Source organism: Microchirus variegatus, assembly GCF_963457635.1.
Source record: "Microchirus variegatus genome assembly, chromosome: 2".
Lineage (NCBI taxonomy): Eukaryota > Metazoa > Chordata > Actinopteri > Pleuronectiformes > Soleidae > Microchirus > Microchirus variegatus.
In genome coordinates, this window is record NC_139803.1 from 689,036 (window position 1) to 707,705 (window position 18,670).

Consider the following 18,670-nt stretch of genomic DNA (forward strand, 5'->3'; position numbering starts at 1 on the left):
TTTCTAGCAACTTTTACTTCACCACATTTCACCAAATAAAATCAGAAGAAGAAGAAGAGTTGCTATTATAGAGCTTTTCTAGTCTTGATGAAGCTGCTTTCCTCTACAGTTTTCACCCATTCACACGCTGCAACATGGGCTTAAGACGCCCTCTGGTGGAGAGGAGTGAGAATGATCACTGTCGACACAAAAGGCCACACAGTGTTTTAGTCTTGGTCTGAAAAACTGAAGAGAAAAAAAACATTCATCTATCGCGAATAAAGTCGTAACAGTAAGAAAATAAAGTCGTAACAGTACGAAAATTAAGTCGTAAATGTACGAAAATAAAGTCATAACAGTATGAAAATAAAGTCGTAACAGTATGAGAATGAAGTTGTAACAGTACGAGAAAAATGTCTTAAAATTACGAGAATAAAGTCTGAAAATGTTGAGAACAGGAAACACTCTGTCGCTCACCGTGAACGAATGAAAACACACGACGTTCACGACTCTGAACACAACGCCACGTCTTTATTGCGATTTCACAGGAACAGGAAATGCTTCGCGTTACAGAGACAATGGTGTTACCGTGGCAACGTGGCAGCTTGAAGCACAGTGACCTTTGACCCCACGTGGTTCAAACGTGCCACGACATTCCATGTCGTTGTGTCGTCGGAAATCACTCTCAGCCAATCAGGCAGCAGGGGGCGGAGTCTGTCTGAGAGTGACACTGTAAAACCCAGCACTTTATTTAAAAAAAAAAAAAAGACTTAAATAAATGTTCATGTTTTTTCTTTCATCATCATCATCATCATCATCAGTCTTTCTCCCGCTCCTCTCTCTTCTTCTTCTTCTTCCTCTTTCGCTCACAGGGAGAACGAGAATCCCTGTGTTTTTAAAAATAAATAAATATGAGACTATATTTCACTGCAGGTGACAAAACATGGAGCATGGAGTTAGCGTAGCGTCAGTTTGGAGTTAGCATGGACTGAGTGAGAGTTAGCATGAAGTTGTCAGGAGATAGTATGGAGTGAGCATGAAACTAGCATTGAGTTAGCGTAACAAGTTATCATAGAGTTACGGGGAGTCATCATGAAGTTAGTGTGGCGTTATTGTGGAGTTAGCACGAAATTAGCATGGATTGAGTGGGAGTTAGCATGAATTAGAATGGAGTTAGCATGAAGTTAGCATGGAGTTATCAGGGAGTCATCATGGAGTTAGCGTGGAGTTATCATGAAATTAGTAGGATTGCGTGGGAGTTAGCATGAAGTTGTCAGGAGTTAGCATGAAATTAGCACAACAAGGTATCATACAGTTATCGGGAGTTATCATGGAGTTAGCATGAAATTAGCATGGATTGAGTGGGAGTTAGCATGGAGTAAGTAAGAATTTAGCATTGAGTTAGTGTAACAAGTTATCATAGATTTATAGGGAGTCATCATGGAGTTAGCGTGGGGTTAGCATGAAATTAGCATGGAGTTAGCCAAACAACAGACGAAGAAGACATTGATAAAAACAAATTAACTTTCCACATAAAGATCTTCAGAATCGTTTGGTTTTTTTAACTACGAAAAACAAACTATCAAAATGTTTTATTTCTCTTGATTTTTCATATGATACATAAAACATTATATCATGTGATAAATCATAGATTATAATCCAATAAAAATATGGTTCATAATCCACTAAAGTAAGTGATAGATTATAATCCATTTCCAATGTTTATTTGCACTTAAGCACTCAGTGCAGCTCTTTGGTCGCGGCTCAGCTGCTTGTAAATGTGATTTATAAATAAATTTGACTCTGAATAATCCAGTAAAACGATTGTACCTCTCCTTCTTCTTCTCTCTTTTCTTCTTCTTGATCTCAGACTCTTGACTTCGTTCACGTCGGCGTCGGCTGCGAGAGACGAGAGACTCTGACGACGGAGATCTGCGACGTCTGACAGATTAAAAACAACAACAACAACAACAAACATCAGAGGGAGATCGCAGAACATGGTTTATGGTGAATCTTTTATTTTCTACCTGTGTGAGGAATGTTCAGAGCGCATAGACTCCTCCTCCTTCACCTTCTCCTCTTCGTCCTCCTTCTTCTTCTTCAACTCCTCCTCCTCCTCCTCGTCTGCTCTCCACTGCCTGGTGAGCTCCTCTGAGTGGACGTTGATGACATCTCTGATCACCTGCAACAGCGACCATTTAAACTTTCATTCAACAGGAAGTGAGCTGCGCCGTGGACTGGGCTTACAGACGTAAAGAACGTTTTCCTCAATGACACAAAGTGACCACACGAGGGCAGCAGCAGTAGAGCAGCAGCAGCTGTGGACGTTCCCGTACCTCAGTGTAGGACTTCTTGGTGATGTGGACGTTCTTGGCTCTGTAGGACTGACGCCGCCTCTTGTAGTCCCTCATCTCTGCCATCAGCTCCAGGTGAGTCTTGGGTTCGTTCTGACCGTCGTCTGCGACACAAAACAACAGCTTTAGCACGATCGCTCGTTTGTGTCGCGCAAGAAAACCCACGTCACCACAGTTTCACGCAAAACTGTCCCGAGTGAACCATCACCTCTCTGAAGTTTGGACACCAAGTCTACGTAGAGGTCCTCGGAGGTGACATGAGTTAGCATGGAGTTAGCGTGAGTTAGCATAGAGCTATCATGAACTGGGTGAGCATTAAATTAGCATGGATTGGTTGGGAGTTAGCATGAAGTTAGCATGAAATTAGCATTGAGTTAGCATAACAAGTTATCATAGTAATCGGGAGTCATCATGGAGATGGCTTGAAATGAGCATGGACTGGGTGAGAGTTAGCATGAAATTAGGATTGAGTGGGAGTTAGCATGAAATTAGGATTGAAATAACATAAGTTATCAGAGTTATCGGGAGTCGTCATGGCGTTAGCATGGACTGAGTGAGAGTTAGCGCGAAATTAGCATGATTGGGTGGGAGTTAGCATGAAATTAGGATTGAAATAACATAAGTTATCAGAGCTATCGGGAGTCGTCATGGAGTTGGCTTGAAATTAGCATGGCGTTAACATATAACTATCATGGAGTTAGCATGGACTGAGTGAGTTAGCATGAAATGAGCTATAATAGTTATCATAGACTTATCGGGAGTCATCATGGAGTTAGCGTGGAGTTGGAATGAAATTAGCATGGAGTTAGCATAGAGCTATCATGGAGTTAGCATAGAGCTATCATGGAGTTAGCATGGACTGAGTGAGCGTTAGCATGAAATTAGCATAATTGGGCGGGAGTTAGCATAACAAGTTATTAGAGTTATTGGGAGTCATCATGGAGTCAGCATGGAGTTGGCTTGAAATTAGCATGGCGTTAACATATAACTATCATGGAGTTAGCATGGACTGAGTGAGTTAGCATGAAATGAGCTATAATAGTTATCATAGACTTATCGGGAGTCATCATGGAGTAAGCGTGGAGTTGGCATGAAATTAGCATGGAGTTAGCATAGAGCTATCATGGAGTTAGCATGGACTGAGTGAGCGTTAGCATGAAATTAGCATAATTGGGCGGGAGTTAGCATAACAAGTTATTAGAGTTATTGGGAGTCATCATGGAGTCAGCATGGAGTTGGCTTGAAATTAGCATGGCGTTAACATATAACTATCATGGAGTTAGCATGGACTGAGTGAGTTAGCATGAAATGAGCTATAATAGTTATCATAGACTTATCGGGAGTCATCATGGAGTAAGCGTGGAGTTGGCATGAAATTAGCATGGAGTTAGCATAGAGCTATCATGGAGTTAGCATGGACTGAGTGAGCGTTAGCATGAAATTAGCATGATTGGGCAGGAGTTAGCATGAAATTAGGATTGAGTTAGCATAACAAGTAATCATAGAGTTAGAGTCAGCATGGAGTTAGCATAGAGTTATCATGGAGTTAGCCAAACAACACAGGAAGAATGTAGAATGAGTGAACCATCACCTCTCTGAAGTTTGGACACCAAGTCCACGTAGAGGTCCTCGTTGTTGGACGCCGCGTCTTCCTTCTCTCGGACGCCGGCCACGTGATCGTACAGAGCCAGGCGGTCGGCGACGGTGAGGTCACACACGGCGCGTTTGTGGTTCTGCGGCACGTCGACGGGCTGACCCGAGTACTGACCTGGTGGAGAACAGGGTGCGTTTTATTTAAAAAAAAACACAAGAAGAGTTAAGGTTGAAGACGAGACACGATTCAGTAAAACCTCGTCCTTTAGATCTAGATTTCAGAGATCTATTTATCGCCTTGACCTCTAAATAAGGGGTGAAATGTTAATGATAATGAAATAACAAAAGATAAACCACCATTTTAAGTCCCAAAAAGTCTTGTTTCCGCCCGGTCTCGAACCGGGGACCTTTCGCGTGTTAGGCGAACGTGATAACCACTACACTACGGAAACTGATGATCTGCTTACACGACCGTGAACAGTTAGATCTACACATATAACATGTTTATAACACATAATAAATCATTACAATGTGTAATTGCAGACAAAAGGACAGTATCTGTGTCACGTGGTGTTAAAATACACTTTCATTTCAGATAAAACCTGCTTTATTTCACGACGAACAGTGACTTTACTGGGTGTGATCTCGATTATTTCACACCTTGCCAGAAGACTCCCTCCATCCTCATGAGCGGCGCAGCAGCTCGAGCCTGGAGAATCACCTGGTGCTGCGTGGATTTGTCTGCACGAAAGATTCAAGACGGGATAAAGCGAGACGTTTGAGAAGATTGGCGGCATTTCAACGTTTTCCATTGACCCCAAACTCACCCATGTGGAAGCTCCTGACGCTGCTGCTGTTCTCGTAACACACGGAGGGATCGTACAAGTCCTCCTGCGAAACACAAACATCACGTTAGCAATATTTTTGCAATCGAGTATTCTACCGATTATTCCTCGATTAATCGAGTAATTGTGTTTCTACCTGCTCTTGTGCGGAGTAACCCATCTTTGTGAGGCGGCAGGAACCTTTGTGTTTGTCCATGTTTCTGACTGGGACCCTGTGAGCGGGGTCGTACGGACACTGCTCCATCACTTCCTGAGAAACACACACGCACACACAATAATAAACAACATTGACCTGCACTGGTTCATTTTAACACACAAATCAATTCAACACCATAAATGTGAATGTTTTCTGGTTTCTAAGATTGCAAACTTAAGTGTGAGTTTTTTATTAATAATAATAATTATCTAATTAACAATAATTATATGGAGGACGAGACCTGACATATCAATAAATAAATACATAAATAAATAAATAAATGTAAAGCTTGTATTTATTTATTCCTGTATTCATTTATTAATGTATGTATTCCTGTATTTATTTTATGATATGTCATGATATGTATAAAAACAAAACATAATAGAAGTCCATATATTTATTAATGTATTATTTTACTACACATATGTTTACTGCAGTTTTCCCAGGCCTGAATTTAAACTATTGACTGCAGCATTTGTGCTGGATCTGTGTGTATTGTTCAGACTTTTAAATACAGTTATTAAAAAACAAAAACAAAAACGTTTTAATACATGAAACGATGGCGTTTTGTTGTTACTAGCTTCTGAAGCTAACGGCTAGCTCACCTGCTCGTAGTCCGCCGACCATCCGAGCGTCTCATAAATGTCGTTTATCTGTTTCCGGCAGTTTCCGGTGAACTCCGTCAGCTCCCGGAGACGCTGCTGACGCTCGTGAAGCGCAAACGTGTCCGCAGCGTGCGACATGTTCGCGTTTTCACGCAAAAAAATTAACGAAACGTTAGCACCGACACTGATGTGCGTTTGTTGACGAGTGGAGATGTGTGTATGTGTGTGTGTGTGTGTCGCCGCTTCCGGATTTTCCCCGGAAGTGGTACGGCAACACCGCTTAGACAAACCACGTTTGGCCTGGAAATAACCATGGCGCTAACAAAAGTACATTAAACACACTAGCGCCATATTCTGGTCTGTTTTTATTAGCTCAGCTGGTAAAGAATAACGTTTACGTTTTAAATCGCAGGTTCGAGTCCTGTCTGTGATATTTTGACAAACGTTATTTATTTCTGTTAATTTTCGGTTTCTCATTATATTACCACTTTATTCTCACTATATTACCTCTTTATTCTCATTATATTACCACTTTATTCTCATTATATTACCACTTTATTCTCACTATATTACCACTTTATTCTCATTATATTACCACTTTATTCTCATTATATTACCACTTTATTCTCACTATATTACCTCTTTATTCTCACTATTACCTCTTCATTCTCATTATATTACCACTTTATTCTAATTATATTACATCTTTATTCTCACTATATTACCACTTTATTCTCACTATATTACCACTTTATTCTAATTATATTACATCTTTATTCTCACTATATTACCACTTTATTCTCACTATATTACCTCTTTATTCTCATTACCACTTTATTCTCACTTTATTCTCTTTATTCTGACTGTATCACCACTTTGTCTAAAAGTAAATGACACGTTGCACTGACAGTAACTCATTTGAATATCTCTGTCCGACTCGTCTTGTTGAGCTTGTACAGATTTAATATGCGTGTGTTTTTTATTTAAAACTTCGTTAAAACCAGTTTGACAGAAACCCCTGAACTCCGCAGCAGGAGCGTTTGTTTGTCTAGCTGCGTGAAAATTAAGTGTTTAAACTCACTTGGACCAGACACGACCGTAGTCGAGCAGTTCGTCAGCAGTCGTCATGGAGATATTTTACGTTGCCATCTTTTGGACTCTATGGATTTGTCGTGTCCAAGGCCAAAGCAACCAGCCGGTAAGGACATACTCCCGGGAATGTTTGATACGATGGGACGATCCGAGCCTGGGAAATATATATATATATATATATATATATATACATGCATTGGCCCGCAGAAACATTTCTGGCAGCCCCGCAAAGTACCCCGCAGGAGGTACTAAGCTTATTAAATGTTTATTGGACATTACTGGATACAGACCAATAAGTGTAAACTGTACAACTGTATTCACTATGTCATGTGACACAGTATAGTATGACTTTTTTGTCAAATTTTGGCATTTAAATTTTCCCCCAAAAACTGTAAAATTTTGGACGACATAGTATAGTATGAATTTTTGTCAAATTCTGGACCAAATTTTTTTTTGAAAAAAAAGGCAAATTTGGGACGACTTAGTATTGTACAACGTTTTTGTCAAATTTTGGACCATAGACTTTTTCCCAAAATTGTTTTTAAATTTTGAACGACATAGTATAGTATAAAGTTTTTGTCAAATTTTGGACCAAATTTTTTTTGGAAAAAAATTGTCAAATTTGTGATTGCATATATGTCATTTTTGTAAAATTTGGACCAAACTTTTTTTTTTTTTAAATGTCAAATTTGGGAAGACGTATTGTACAACGTTTTTGTCAAATTTTGGACCAAAAACTTTTATCCCCAAAAATTGTAAAATTTTGAACGACATAGTATGACGTTTTTGTCAAATTTGGGACAACATATGTGATTTTTGTCAAATTTTGGACCAAATTTTTTTTTGAAAAAAATTGTCAAATTTGGGACGACGTACAACGTTTTGGTAAAATTTTGGACCAAAAACTTTTTCCCCAAATTTTTTTTAAATTTTGAACGACATAGTATAGTATGACGTTTTTGTCAAATTTCGGACCAAATTTTTTTTTGATTGTCAAATTTGGGACGACATATGTCATTTTTGTCAAATTTTGGACCAAATTTTTTTTGAAAAAAATTGTCAAATTTGGGACGACGTAGTATTGTATGTCGGTTTTGTCAAATTTTGGACGCCATAGTTATTACAAATGGGATTTCTTTCAGTTTTTTCCCTTTGGCGGCCCTCAGTCCAATGTTGGGTTCCTTAATTGGCCCTCAGGTATCAAAACTTTGAGAACCCCTGTATATATGAATCCGCTGGTAACTGAAGACATTCTATTAGCAACACCAGTCGCTAACGACGCTCAAACGATGATGTATACAAACTGCAGGACCGATGGTGGACGTCATACGGCGGCGACCGCCTCACGTTCACCTCACTGTCTCTTAGTCAGACTACGACCTTAGTCTGACTAAGAGACATAAACCTGTGTTTCTTCTCGGTCTCTGCAGCAGGATCCTCTCTACAGATATTTCATTGCTGTGGCAGGACAGGTAAATGTTTTAAAGGAGCATTTCCACCAATATAATCAGCTGTATAATGTAGCTTAGCTTAGCATCTGTGTGTGTGTGTGTGTATGTGTGTGTGTCGTCGTTGTCTACTGTGATAGGACGGACAGATCTCAGCAGACGAGCTGCAGCGCTCTCTCACAGAGTCTGGCATCTCTGGCTCATATCAGTGTAAGAACTTCAGGATTCTTTTATAACGTTATGTATATATATATATATATATATATATATATATATATATATATATATAAAAATACATATATCTGTATATATATATATATATATATATATATATTGTTAAATGTGTAATTTGTGTGTTTGTATTTTACAGCGTTCAACCTGGATACCTGCCGACTGCTGATCACCATGCTGGACGTATCCAAAAATGTTTGTCACGACAGGAAACTGAAGTTTGTAAACCACTCACTCTCCTTCACCAAAGTCACTCACTCTCCCACACCAAAGTCACTCACTCTCCCACACCAAAGTCACTGACTCTCTCACACCAAAGTCACTGACTCTCCCACACCAAAGTCACTCACTCTCACACACCAAAGTCACTCACTCTCACACACCAAAGTCACTCACTCTCCCACATCAAAGTCCATAGAGTAAACCAGTGATTTTAACATCACAGCACACAGGAGTTCACAGGAGTTGTTGATTTTAGTGAATTCACCTTTTAAAATATTTCATTTAGACTTAACTCAGTGACACAAAGTGACCACACGAGGCAGCAGAGGACCAGCAGCTCCTGCGTCCCTGTGAGCTAAAATCACTGGTTTTCTCTATGGGCTTTGGTGTGGGAGAGTGAGTGGACGTCAGGCTGAACATTATATTATAATATATTATATATATTTATGTGTTATGATGCTGTGGAGACCTTGACTGACCTCAGAGGGACATGTCCGGCTCCATGAGTTTCCCTGAGTTCCAGCAGCTTTGGTCGGTTCTGAACCAGTGGATGAGCATATTTTCGACCTACGACCGCGACCGCAGTGGAACCGTGGAGGCTCAGGAGCTGCAGCAGGCCCTGGTTGCCATGGGTACGGGAAACACACACACACACACACACACAGTAGATGAGTTATTTATTAGCATTTGTCGCCGTGTGTCAAAGTTCAACATTCACTTGGGGCAAAAAAAAATAAAGCAGTGTTTCCGCCCGGTCTCGAACCGGGGACCTTTCGCGTGTGAGGCGAACGTGATAACCACTACACTACGGAAACTGATTAGCCTTCCTTTAATAACATGTATGTAGAATAATATGTAATCCACTGTTTCTAATCTGTATTAGATGATCTTAAAATACACTTTTTATGAATACCTTTTCATTTCAGATAAACTGCTTCATTTCTTTCTTTTACGTGTTTTAAAATCATAAATTCAAATATTTCTCTGACTGACTCCAGGATTATTTGTGATGTGTGTGTGTGTATGTGCAGGTTTTAATCTGAGCCCTAACGCTCTGAGCATCATCGTCAGACGTTACAGCATCAGTGGCAGAATCCCCTTTGACGAGTTTATCGGCTGCTTTGTTCGACTGCGCTCTCTCACCGGTCAGTTTAACACACACACACACTTCTTCTCAAGGTCCTTGAAAGTTTTTGAAAATCTCCCTGAATTGAAACTAAACTAAAGACAAATAAAGAATTTACTTTTTCTCTCTTTTGTTTCAGATCAATTCCAAAGGAGAGACACCAGCCGCACTGGCCACGCCTCCTTTCAGTATGACGACGTAAGTGCTTTTATTTACTTTGAGCTTTAATATGGGAATAAAGTGGGAATATGACGGGAATATAATGAGAATAAAGTGGGAATATTGTGGGATAAAGTGGTAATATTATGGGAATAAATTGGGAATATTATGGGAGTAAACAATCGTTTCTGGAAGCACTTTGCTGCCATCTAGGGGAGTGTTGCAGAAGAAACAGATTTTAGCTCTGAATGTTGGGAAATGTTGTGTTCAGAAAAAACAACTAATCTGCTGAAATATAAATAAAATATATATAATATATACAAATATATTTACTCCGTGTCTGTGCAGTTCATCCAGGTGACGATGAGCGTGTGAAGGAGTGAAGGAGTGAAGGAGTGAAGGAGTGAACCAGGACCAGATTGTGTGTGTTAAGCAACCACTAGAGGGCGCCTGTGCTCCTGTGTTCTGCAGTCATTTAAGACCTTTAACCTGAACATTGACGAAATAAAGAAAATGAAACAAACTTTGACTCTGGATTTGGTTGCTTAAAAAACTTTTAATCAAATAAATTCTACGTCAGTTCAAAACACACACACACACACACACACACACACACACACACACACACACACACAATCATGAAATAAATGACATTCACCTGCACTGGTTCATTTTAACACACAAATCAATTCAACTCCATAAATGTTTTCTGGTTTCTTGGCTCCAACTAACAAAGAAATCACTAAACCTGACATATCAATAAATAAATCCAGGAATAAATAAATGTAAAGCATTTATTTATTTCTGTATTTATTTATGCATTTATTCCTGTATTTGTTTATTGATATGTCAGGTTTCGTCATCCATAAATTTACACATGTATAAAAACAAAACAGAAAAATAAGAATAATTTATTCTCTAATAGTCCATTACATTTCTTATTAATTTATTATTATTGTTACTAGCTTCTGAAGCTAACGGCTAGCTCACCTGCTCGTAGTCCGCCGACCATCCGAGCGTCTCATAAATGTCGTTTATCTGTTTCCGGCAGTTTCCGGTGAACTCCGTCAGCTCCCGGAGACGCTGCTGACGCTCGTGAAGCGCAAACGTGTCCGCAGCGTGCGACATGTTCGCGTTTTCACGCAAAAAAATTAACGAAACGTTAGCACCGACACTGATGTGCGCTTGTTGACGAGTGGAGAGTTTGTGTGTGTCGCCGCTTCCGGATATTCGCCGGAAGTGGTACGGCAATACCGCTGAGACAAACCGCGTTTGGCCTGGAGCGAACAGAAAACACCAAGAGACACTAAAAGACACTAGCGCCATCTTCTGGTCTGTTTCTATTAGCTCAGCTGGTAAAGAATAACATTTACGTTTTAAATCGCGGCCTCGAGTCCTGTCTGTGACATTTTGACAAACGTTATTTATTTTCGTTAATTTTATTAACTTATTATTAATATTACGACTTTATTCTCATAATATTACAACTTTATTGTCATTATATTACCACTTTATTCTCACTATATTACCACTTTATTCTCACTATATAACCACTTTATTCTCACTATATTACCACTTTATTGTCATTATATTACCACTTTATTCTCACTATATTACCACTTTATTCTCATAATATTACAACTTTATTCTCATAATATTACAACTTTATTCTCATAATTTTACCACTTTATTCTCATAATTTTACCACTTTATTGTCATAATATTACCACTTTATTCTCATAATATTACCACTTTATTGTCATTATATTACCACTTTATTCTCATAATATTACCACTTTATTCTCATTATATTACCACTTTATTCTCACTATATAACCACTTTATTCTCATAATATTACAACTTTATTGTCATTATATTACCACTTTATTCTCATAATATTACCACTTTATTCTCATAATATTACACTTTATTCTCACTATATTACCACTTTAGTGTCATTATATTACCACTTTATTCTCATTATATTACAACTTTATTCTCATAATATTACCACTTTATTCTCATTAAATTACAACTTTATTCTCATTATATTACCACTTTATTCTCATTATATTACCACTTTATTCTCATAATATTACAACTTTATTGTCATAATATTACCACTTTATTCTCACTATATTACCACTTTATTCTCATAATATTAACACTTTATTCTCATAATATTACAACTTTATTCTCACTATATTACCACTTTATTCTCATTATATTGCCACTTTATTCTCATTATATTACAACTTTATTCTCACTATATTACCACTTTATTCTCATTATATTACCACTTTATTCTCATTATATTACCACTTTATTCTCATTATATTACCACTTTATTCTCATAATATTAACACTTTATTCTCATAATATTAACACTTTATTCTCATTATATTAACACTTTATTCTCATAATATTAACACTTTATTCTCATAAAATTACCACATTATTCTCATTATATTAACACTTTATTCTCATAATATTAACACTTTATTCTCATTAAATTACCACATTATTCTCATTATATTAACACTTTATTCTCATAATATTACCACTTTATTCTCATTAAATTAACACTTTATTCTCATTAAATTACCACATTATTCTCATTATATTACCATGTCTGCCCTCCTTCACATGACCACTGTTTCGAGGGCGTGTCGTGAGCGCCACAGGCTGCAGCCAGACGCTTCCGTTCGTGGGCGTGTCTCGCCTCCGCCCTGTTGTCACGGACTTCCCTGTCAACACTTTTTCTCCGCGTCCTCTCTCCGCTTTTGTCTCCTCGAGCTTTGTCTTCCGTTTGTCTCGCGCTTTGTCTTCCGATTGTCTCGCGCCTGTCTTCCGTTTGTCTCGCGCCTGTCTCTTCGCACGAGATCCGAGTCCGGGAATCGACGCAGGAATCTCCGGAGTCTAAATGGCGGTAAGAGTCCAACCACGGCCGACTGTGCCGGGACAGACTAGTCCCGGTCCGGGTCCTGGTTCTGTCGGAGTCGGTGGAGATGAAACCATAGAAATGTTTAATGTTTTTATTCCGTTTATGTTTATTTATTCAGTTTAATTCCCTTTGTCCTGAAACACGAGCAGCTGTAACAGGATATTATCATCTCTGCCTGGTCCTCAAACACTGGGGCGCGGCCCACGCGTGGGGCGGGGCTCGGCTGTCGGTTGTAAAAACATTGATAATAACTTAGTCGTAATCTCACGAGGAATTTAACCTCTTCTTCACGGTTGCCCCCGGGATCGGGGGCAGCGTCAAGCGCAGCGACAAAAGCGTCATAAAACCATGTCTAACTTTAACAAACACAGATATGCTGCATATCCACAGAAAGGTCAGAAACTCAACTAGAAGCTCATATAAACCATTCTTATGTTCACGAAACACAGTTAAAACAACGATTGATCAAACAGCAGGAGCGGAAAAAACCCGTCACAGCGCACACATTGAAAAGCGGCACCGGAGCGTCAGCGTGATTATGTAAACAAAAAAAACATGTGTAGAATCTACAGATTCCAGATTCTACCATTTTTATCACTCTACGACCAAGATTCACAGATCCAGCCCCAAAATAAGAGCAAAACAACAACTGACTTTCAAGAAATACAAGCAGAAATGTCGTCTTACCTTTGCTGTTTATCAAAACAAGTTATTTCCACAGGAACAAAACCACTTCTAATGAAGAACTACACTTCCCAGCATGCTTTGGGAACAAATCCCGGTCTGATTGATCATTACAGAGCGACATTAGATCGTTCTGATTAAAGAAGGGCGAATGTCCGCACAAATGCGTCATATGCATTTATGTCCTTTTGACTCGCTGATGAAGTGATTCACACACATTTGGAGACCGAGGTCTGATTCTACCGGTTTAGACGTTTAAAACGAGCTGTCAATCACCCTAATTGACCAAGGTAAGCCAGAGCTATGGTGCTGAGTAACTGAAGACGCTGCAGAGTCACAGAGTTGTTATTACGCACCGCACAGAGAGCATCCATTTTGAGCGAGTTATCATACTTTTTTTTTTTTTTTTTCCAAAACAAGTTCTTTTTAGACAAATATTGACATATAAATAAAATTCAATTGGTTTTTAATAATTTTGTACCTAAGAAATCTCAAATGGCACAGATGGTGCCAAGCTGAGCCAAAAGTGAGAACGCCCAGACATCTCTTTACTAAAACCTCTGTAATTTCACTCTGCTTCATTTCAGCAGCATCAGACTTTGCACAGCTCATGTCCACATGTTGTTACATGACCTCCATGTGTTTTTAAGCTCCTACTGCATTTATTAAAGGTGATATTTGCTTTAAAATGCAATATTTTTTTAGGCGAGAGAAAAAAATCCTTCAGTTATCCTGTGTTCCATGTACATTTACTCTGACACAGTGGCATCTACAGTGAAACTTACACCTCTGGTGGAATCTCACAAGTGTTATCTTTATTTTGATACCAATATAATCCACATAGAGCTTGTAACTGCAGAGGTTTACTCTATTTAGTTTGGGCATGTCATTTTCGAGCAGGGACTCCAAAAGGAGGGTAAGAAGAGGTTAAGCTAACGAGTTTTGCGTGAATGGATCTGGTGCGAACCGCTAGCTGCAAAGCTTCGCTAAGGGCTATGGTGGTTTCGGTTTAGCGCAGACTATAAATCCTGAACGACGTTTCACCGTTTGCAGCCACGCCCAGGTCATGGTTTTATGTAAATGTAAACGTTTTTGAACCGACGAGGATTTCTTAAACGCGGAAACTGGATTTTCAGGATCCGAACTGTGGGGAACGGAATGTGTCTAATTGCAGGTTTTGGTTCCTCCAGTTTATGAACCAGCGTCAGGTCATGAGGTTCTTTAGAGGGGTCGTGGCCTGTCAATCACAGTCTGCCACTCCCATGCTAACCGTTGTTAGCGACACCGGTCGCTAACGACGCTCAAACGATGATGTATACAAACTGCAGGACTGACGGTGGACGTCATACGGTGGCGTCCACCTCACGTTCACCTGTGAGTGTGGTGGGTGTGGCTCCTCCCCCTGTGAGTGTGGCTCCTCCCCCCTGTGAGTGTGGCTCCTCCCCCCTCTCTAAACCTGTGTTTCTTCTCTGTCTCTGCAGCAGGATCCTCTCTACGGATATTTCCGTGCTGTGGCAGGACAGGTAAATGATTTAAAGGAGCATTTCTAACCAATATAATCATCTGTATAATGTAGCTTAGCTTAGCTTAGCATCTGTGTGTGTGTGTGTGTGTGTGTGTTGTCATTTCTGTGATAGGATGGACAGATCTCAGCAGACGAGCTGCAGCGCTGTCTCACACAGTCTGGCATCTCTGGCTCATATCAGCGTAAGAACTTCAGGATTCGTTTATAACATCATACTGTGTGTGTATATATATAAATATATGTATATATATATATATTGTTACAGGTGTAATTTACATGTGTGTGTTTTCCAGCGTTCAACCTGGATACCTGCCGACTGATGATCACCATGCTGGACGTATCCGAAAATGTGTTTGTCACGACAGGAAACTGAAGTCTGTAAACCACTCACTCTCCCACACCAAAGTCACTCACTCTCCCACACCAAAGTCCATAGAGTAAACCAGTGATTTTAACATCACAGCACACAGGAGTTCACAGGAGTTGTTGATCCACTGCTGCCTCCATCACTAAGTCAATTTTATTTAGACTTAACTCAGTGACACAAAGTGACCACACGAGGCAGCAGAGGACCAGCAGCTCCTGTGTCGCTGTGAGCTAAAATCACTGCTTTTCTCTATGAGGTTTGGTGTGGGAGAGTGAGTGGACGTCAGGCTGAACATTATATTATATTATACTATATATATTCATGTGTCATGATGCTGTGGAGACCTTGACTGACCTCAGAGGGACATGTCCGGCTCCATGGGTTTCCCCGAGTTCCAGCAGCTTTCTCAGGTTCTGAACGGGTGGAAGAGCACGTTCGCTTCATACGACCGCGACCGCAGTGGAACCGTGGAGGCTCAGGAGCTGCAGCAGGCCCTGGTTACCATGGGTACGGGAAACACACACACACACACACACACACACACACAGTAGATGAGTTAATTATTAGCATTTGTCGCCGTGTGTCAAAGTTCAACATGTGCAAATGAGTCGTTAATCTGAACAGGAAACAACCGATCACTTAATCTGGGGAAGACGAGGAAAAAAAAAAAAAACAATCAAGTACAGAAAAAATTAAGTGTTTCCGCCCGGTTTCGAACCGGGGACCTTTCGCGTGTGAGGCGAACGTGATAACCACTACATTACGGAAACTGGTGGCAAAGTTGACTATACTTGAGCAACAAACCCCTGCTATAGTAAGATAATCCATCATTTAAAATCCCATATCAATTTTTCAATTAATCTGGAGAATAAGTGCGAAAAAATAAATAACATTTTTTTAAAAAATGAAGAAAAAACACATGTTTCCGCCCGGTCTCGAACCGGGGACCTTTCGCGTGTTAGGCGAACGTGATAACCACTACACTACGGAAACTGGTGGCATCTAGGTTTCCTGTTTACGTATAGATCCATACCACGATATGGTAGACATAACATGTTTATAACATGACGTAAATATGTAATTACACAATACAATGAAGCGGAAATTACACTCACACTATTATTATTTAATGTTTTACTATTTTAAATCCGTCCTCCGTGATCGTAGCACACCCTCCGTGTCTGTGTCACAGTCTCTTCACTAAAATGCAGCGACAGCGTGATGCCAGTCGCGGACCAGACTAGTGTGTTTAATATTGAGATTTTAGACATTTCCCTGGTAATTGTCGGTGATTAACCCACGTTTTTATGGACCGTTTAAATATTTTTTAATGATCTACAGTTCGGCACCGTTCGGCTCGATCGTTATGTCGGGGAACAAGGCTCTTGCACTCGTTTTCGGTCGCCATATTGTCGCTGTGTGTGTATCCGTGTGCATTGTCCGGAGGGGAAACAAGTCGGGGGGGAGGGGGTTCCGCATGGAAGCTCCCGAGGGCAAAAGGTGCTTCGTAGTAAGAGGAGAAAATAAACGATGTTTTTGTATTTTTATATTTATCATTTATTTATCAATTATATTTACTTAATAATAATAAAACTACTGCTAACTTAATCTGAGAAAAGTAAACACATGTTTCCGCCCGGTCTCGAACCGGGGACCTTTCGCGTGTTAGGCGAACGTGATAACCACTACACTACGGAAACTGGTGGCCTTTCATAACGTCGGTTCCGCTTAGAACAGGTATGTTATATATGATATATAACATAATCTACCGTTTTTAATCTGTATTACATGATCTTAAAATACACTTTTTTTTTATACCTTTTCACTTCAGATAAAGCATTTTATTTATTTATTTATTTTACATGTGTTTAAACATATTTTTAAAATCATACATTCAAATATTTCTCTGACTGACTTCAGGATAATTTGTGATGTGTGTGTGTGTGTGTGTGTGTGTGTGTGTGTGTGTGTGTGTGTGTGTGTGTGTGTGTGTGTGTGTGTGTGTGCAGGTTTTAATCTGAGCCCTAACGCTCTGAACATCATCGTCAGACGTTACAGCGTCAGTGGCAGAATCCCCTTTGACGAGTTTATCGGCTGCTGTGTTCGACTGCGCTCTCTCACCGGTCAGTTTAACACACACACTTCTTCTCAAGGTCCGTGAAACTAAACTAAAGACAAATAAAGAATGAACTTTTTCTCTCTTTTCTTTCAGATCAATTCCAAAGGAGAGACACCAGCCGCACTGGCCACGCCTCCTTTCAGTATGACGACGTAAGTGGTTTTTATTAACTTATCTTTGTTTTTAAAATGAACTTAAAATGGGAATAAAGTGGGAATATGATGGGAATTCAGTGGTAATATTATGGGAATAAAGTAGGAAAATTATGATAATATGATGGGAATATAGTGGTAATATGGGAATAATGTAATAAAATTAGGAGAATAAAGTGGGAATATTATGGGAATAAAGTGGGAATATTATGGGAATAAAGTGGGAATGTTATGGGAATATTATGTGAATAAAGTGGTAATATTATGGGAATAAAGTGGGAATATTATGGGAATAAAGTGATAATATGGGAATAATGTAATAAAATTAGGAGAATAAAGTGGGAATATTATGGGAATAAAGTGGGAATATTATGGGAATAAAGTGGGAATGTTATGGGAATAAAGTGATAATATGGGAATAATGTAATAAAATTATGGGAATAAAGTGGGAATATTATGGGAATAAAGTGATAATATGGGAATAATGTAATAAAATTATGGGAATAAAGTGGGAATATTATGGGAATAAAGTGATAATATGGGAATAATGTAATAAAATTATGGGAATAAAGTGGGAATATTATGGGAATAAAGTGATAATATGGGAATAATGTAATAAAATTATGGGAATAAAGTGGGAATATTATGGGAATAAACACTCTGCTGGGTTAAATTTCAGGAATGTTGAGTTCAGAGAAAAACTAAACTGCTGAAATATAAGAATAAATATATTTACTCTGCGTCTGCAGTTCATCCAGGTGACGATGAGCGTGTGAAGGAGTGAAGGAGTGAAGGAGTGAAGGAGTGAAGGAGTGAAGGAGTGAACCAGGACCAGATTATTTCTGTTTGTCATCGTCTCGGACACATTCCATTTTGTTTGTTTTTTAAATGTTATGTACCAATAAGCAACCACTAGAGGGCGCCTGTGTTCTTCAGTCATTTATGACCTTTAACCTCAACATTAACGAAATAAAGAAAATTTAACTCTGTTTCTGCGTCTGAAACTCTTTGTTTTTACGTCTGTGATG

The 18,670-nt window shown here is 39.3% G+C and overlaps 3 protein-coding genes across 3 annotated transcripts; 2 read left to right on the forward strand and 1 right to left on the reverse strand.

Annotated features, from left to right (window-relative positions):
* Positions 1-656: 656 nt before the first annotated feature.
* On the reverse strand, positions 657-5,774 carry snrnp48 (small nuclear ribonucleoprotein 48 (U11/U12)). Its single transcript, XM_083910539.1, has 9 exons — positions 5,573-5,774; positions 4,908-5,021; positions 4,754-4,817; positions 4,587-4,667; positions 3,925-4,101; positions 2,316-2,437; positions 2,007-2,161; positions 1,810-1,920; positions 657-866 (listed from the first exon to the last, which is right to left on the reverse strand). The coding sequence occupies exons 1-9, from the start codon at positions 5,708-5,710 to the stop codon at positions 797-799; spliced, it is 1,032 nt and encodes a 343-aa protein (XP_083766665.1). The 5' UTR covers positions 5,711-5,774; the 3' UTR covers positions 657-796.
* A 2,204-nt stretch (positions 5,775-7,978) lies between these two features.
* On the forward strand, positions 7,979-10,225 carry LOC310944556 (sorcin-like; the record flags this gene model as incomplete). Its single annotated transcript, XM_083910356.1, has 8 exons — positions 7,979-8,011; positions 8,095-8,136; positions 8,253-8,322; positions 8,483-8,538; positions 9,050-9,197; positions 9,597-9,710; positions 9,831-9,889; positions 10,199-10,225. The coding sequence occupies 8 exons, from the start codon at positions 7,979-7,981 to the stop codon at positions 10,223-10,225; spliced, it is 549 nt and encodes a 182-aa protein (XP_083766482.1).
* Positions 10,226-12,611: 2,386 nt separating this feature from the next.
* On the forward strand, positions 12,612-18,514 carry LOC310939889 (sorcin-like). The gene is made up of 8 exons (XM_083904745.1): positions 12,612-12,780; positions 14,961-15,002; positions 15,117-15,186; positions 15,298-15,341; positions 15,731-15,878; positions 17,381-17,494; positions 17,584-17,642; positions 18,392-18,514. The coding sequence occupies exons 1-8, from the start codon at positions 12,775-12,777 to the stop codon at positions 18,416-18,418; spliced, it is 510 nt and encodes a 169-aa protein (XP_083760871.1). The 5' UTR covers positions 12,612-12,774; the 3' UTR covers positions 18,419-18,514.
* The last annotated feature ends 156 nt before the right edge of the window (positions 18,515-18,670 follow it).

What these genes read in the sequence shown, in the direction of transcription:
- LOC310939889 (XM_083904745.1), top strand. An exon ending in CATCTCTGGCTCATATCAGC is followed by an intron (nt 15,187 to 15,297) that starts GTAAGAACTTCA and finishes TGTGTTTTCCAG; the next exon opens with CGTTCAACCTGGATACCTGC. An exon ending in TCGACTGCGCTCTCTCACCG is followed by an intron (nt 17,495 to 17,583) that starts GTCAGTTTAACA and finishes CTTTTCTTTCAG; the next exon opens with ATCAATTCCAAAGGAGAGAC.
- snrnp48 (XM_083910539.1), bottom strand. Translation starts at nt 5,710, where the DNA reads ATGTCGCACGCTGCGGACACGTTTGCGCTTCACGAGCGTCAGCAGCGT. An exon ending in GTTACTCCGCACAAGAGCAG is followed by an intron (nt 4,818 to 4,907) that starts GTAGAAACACAA and finishes TGTGTTTCGCAG; the next exon opens with GAGGACTTGTACGATCCCTC. An exon ending in AGAGAGAAGAAGAAGGAGAG is followed by an intron (nt 867 to 1,809) that starts GTACAATCGTTT and finishes TTAAAAACACAG; the next exon opens with GGATTCTCGTTCTCCCTGTG.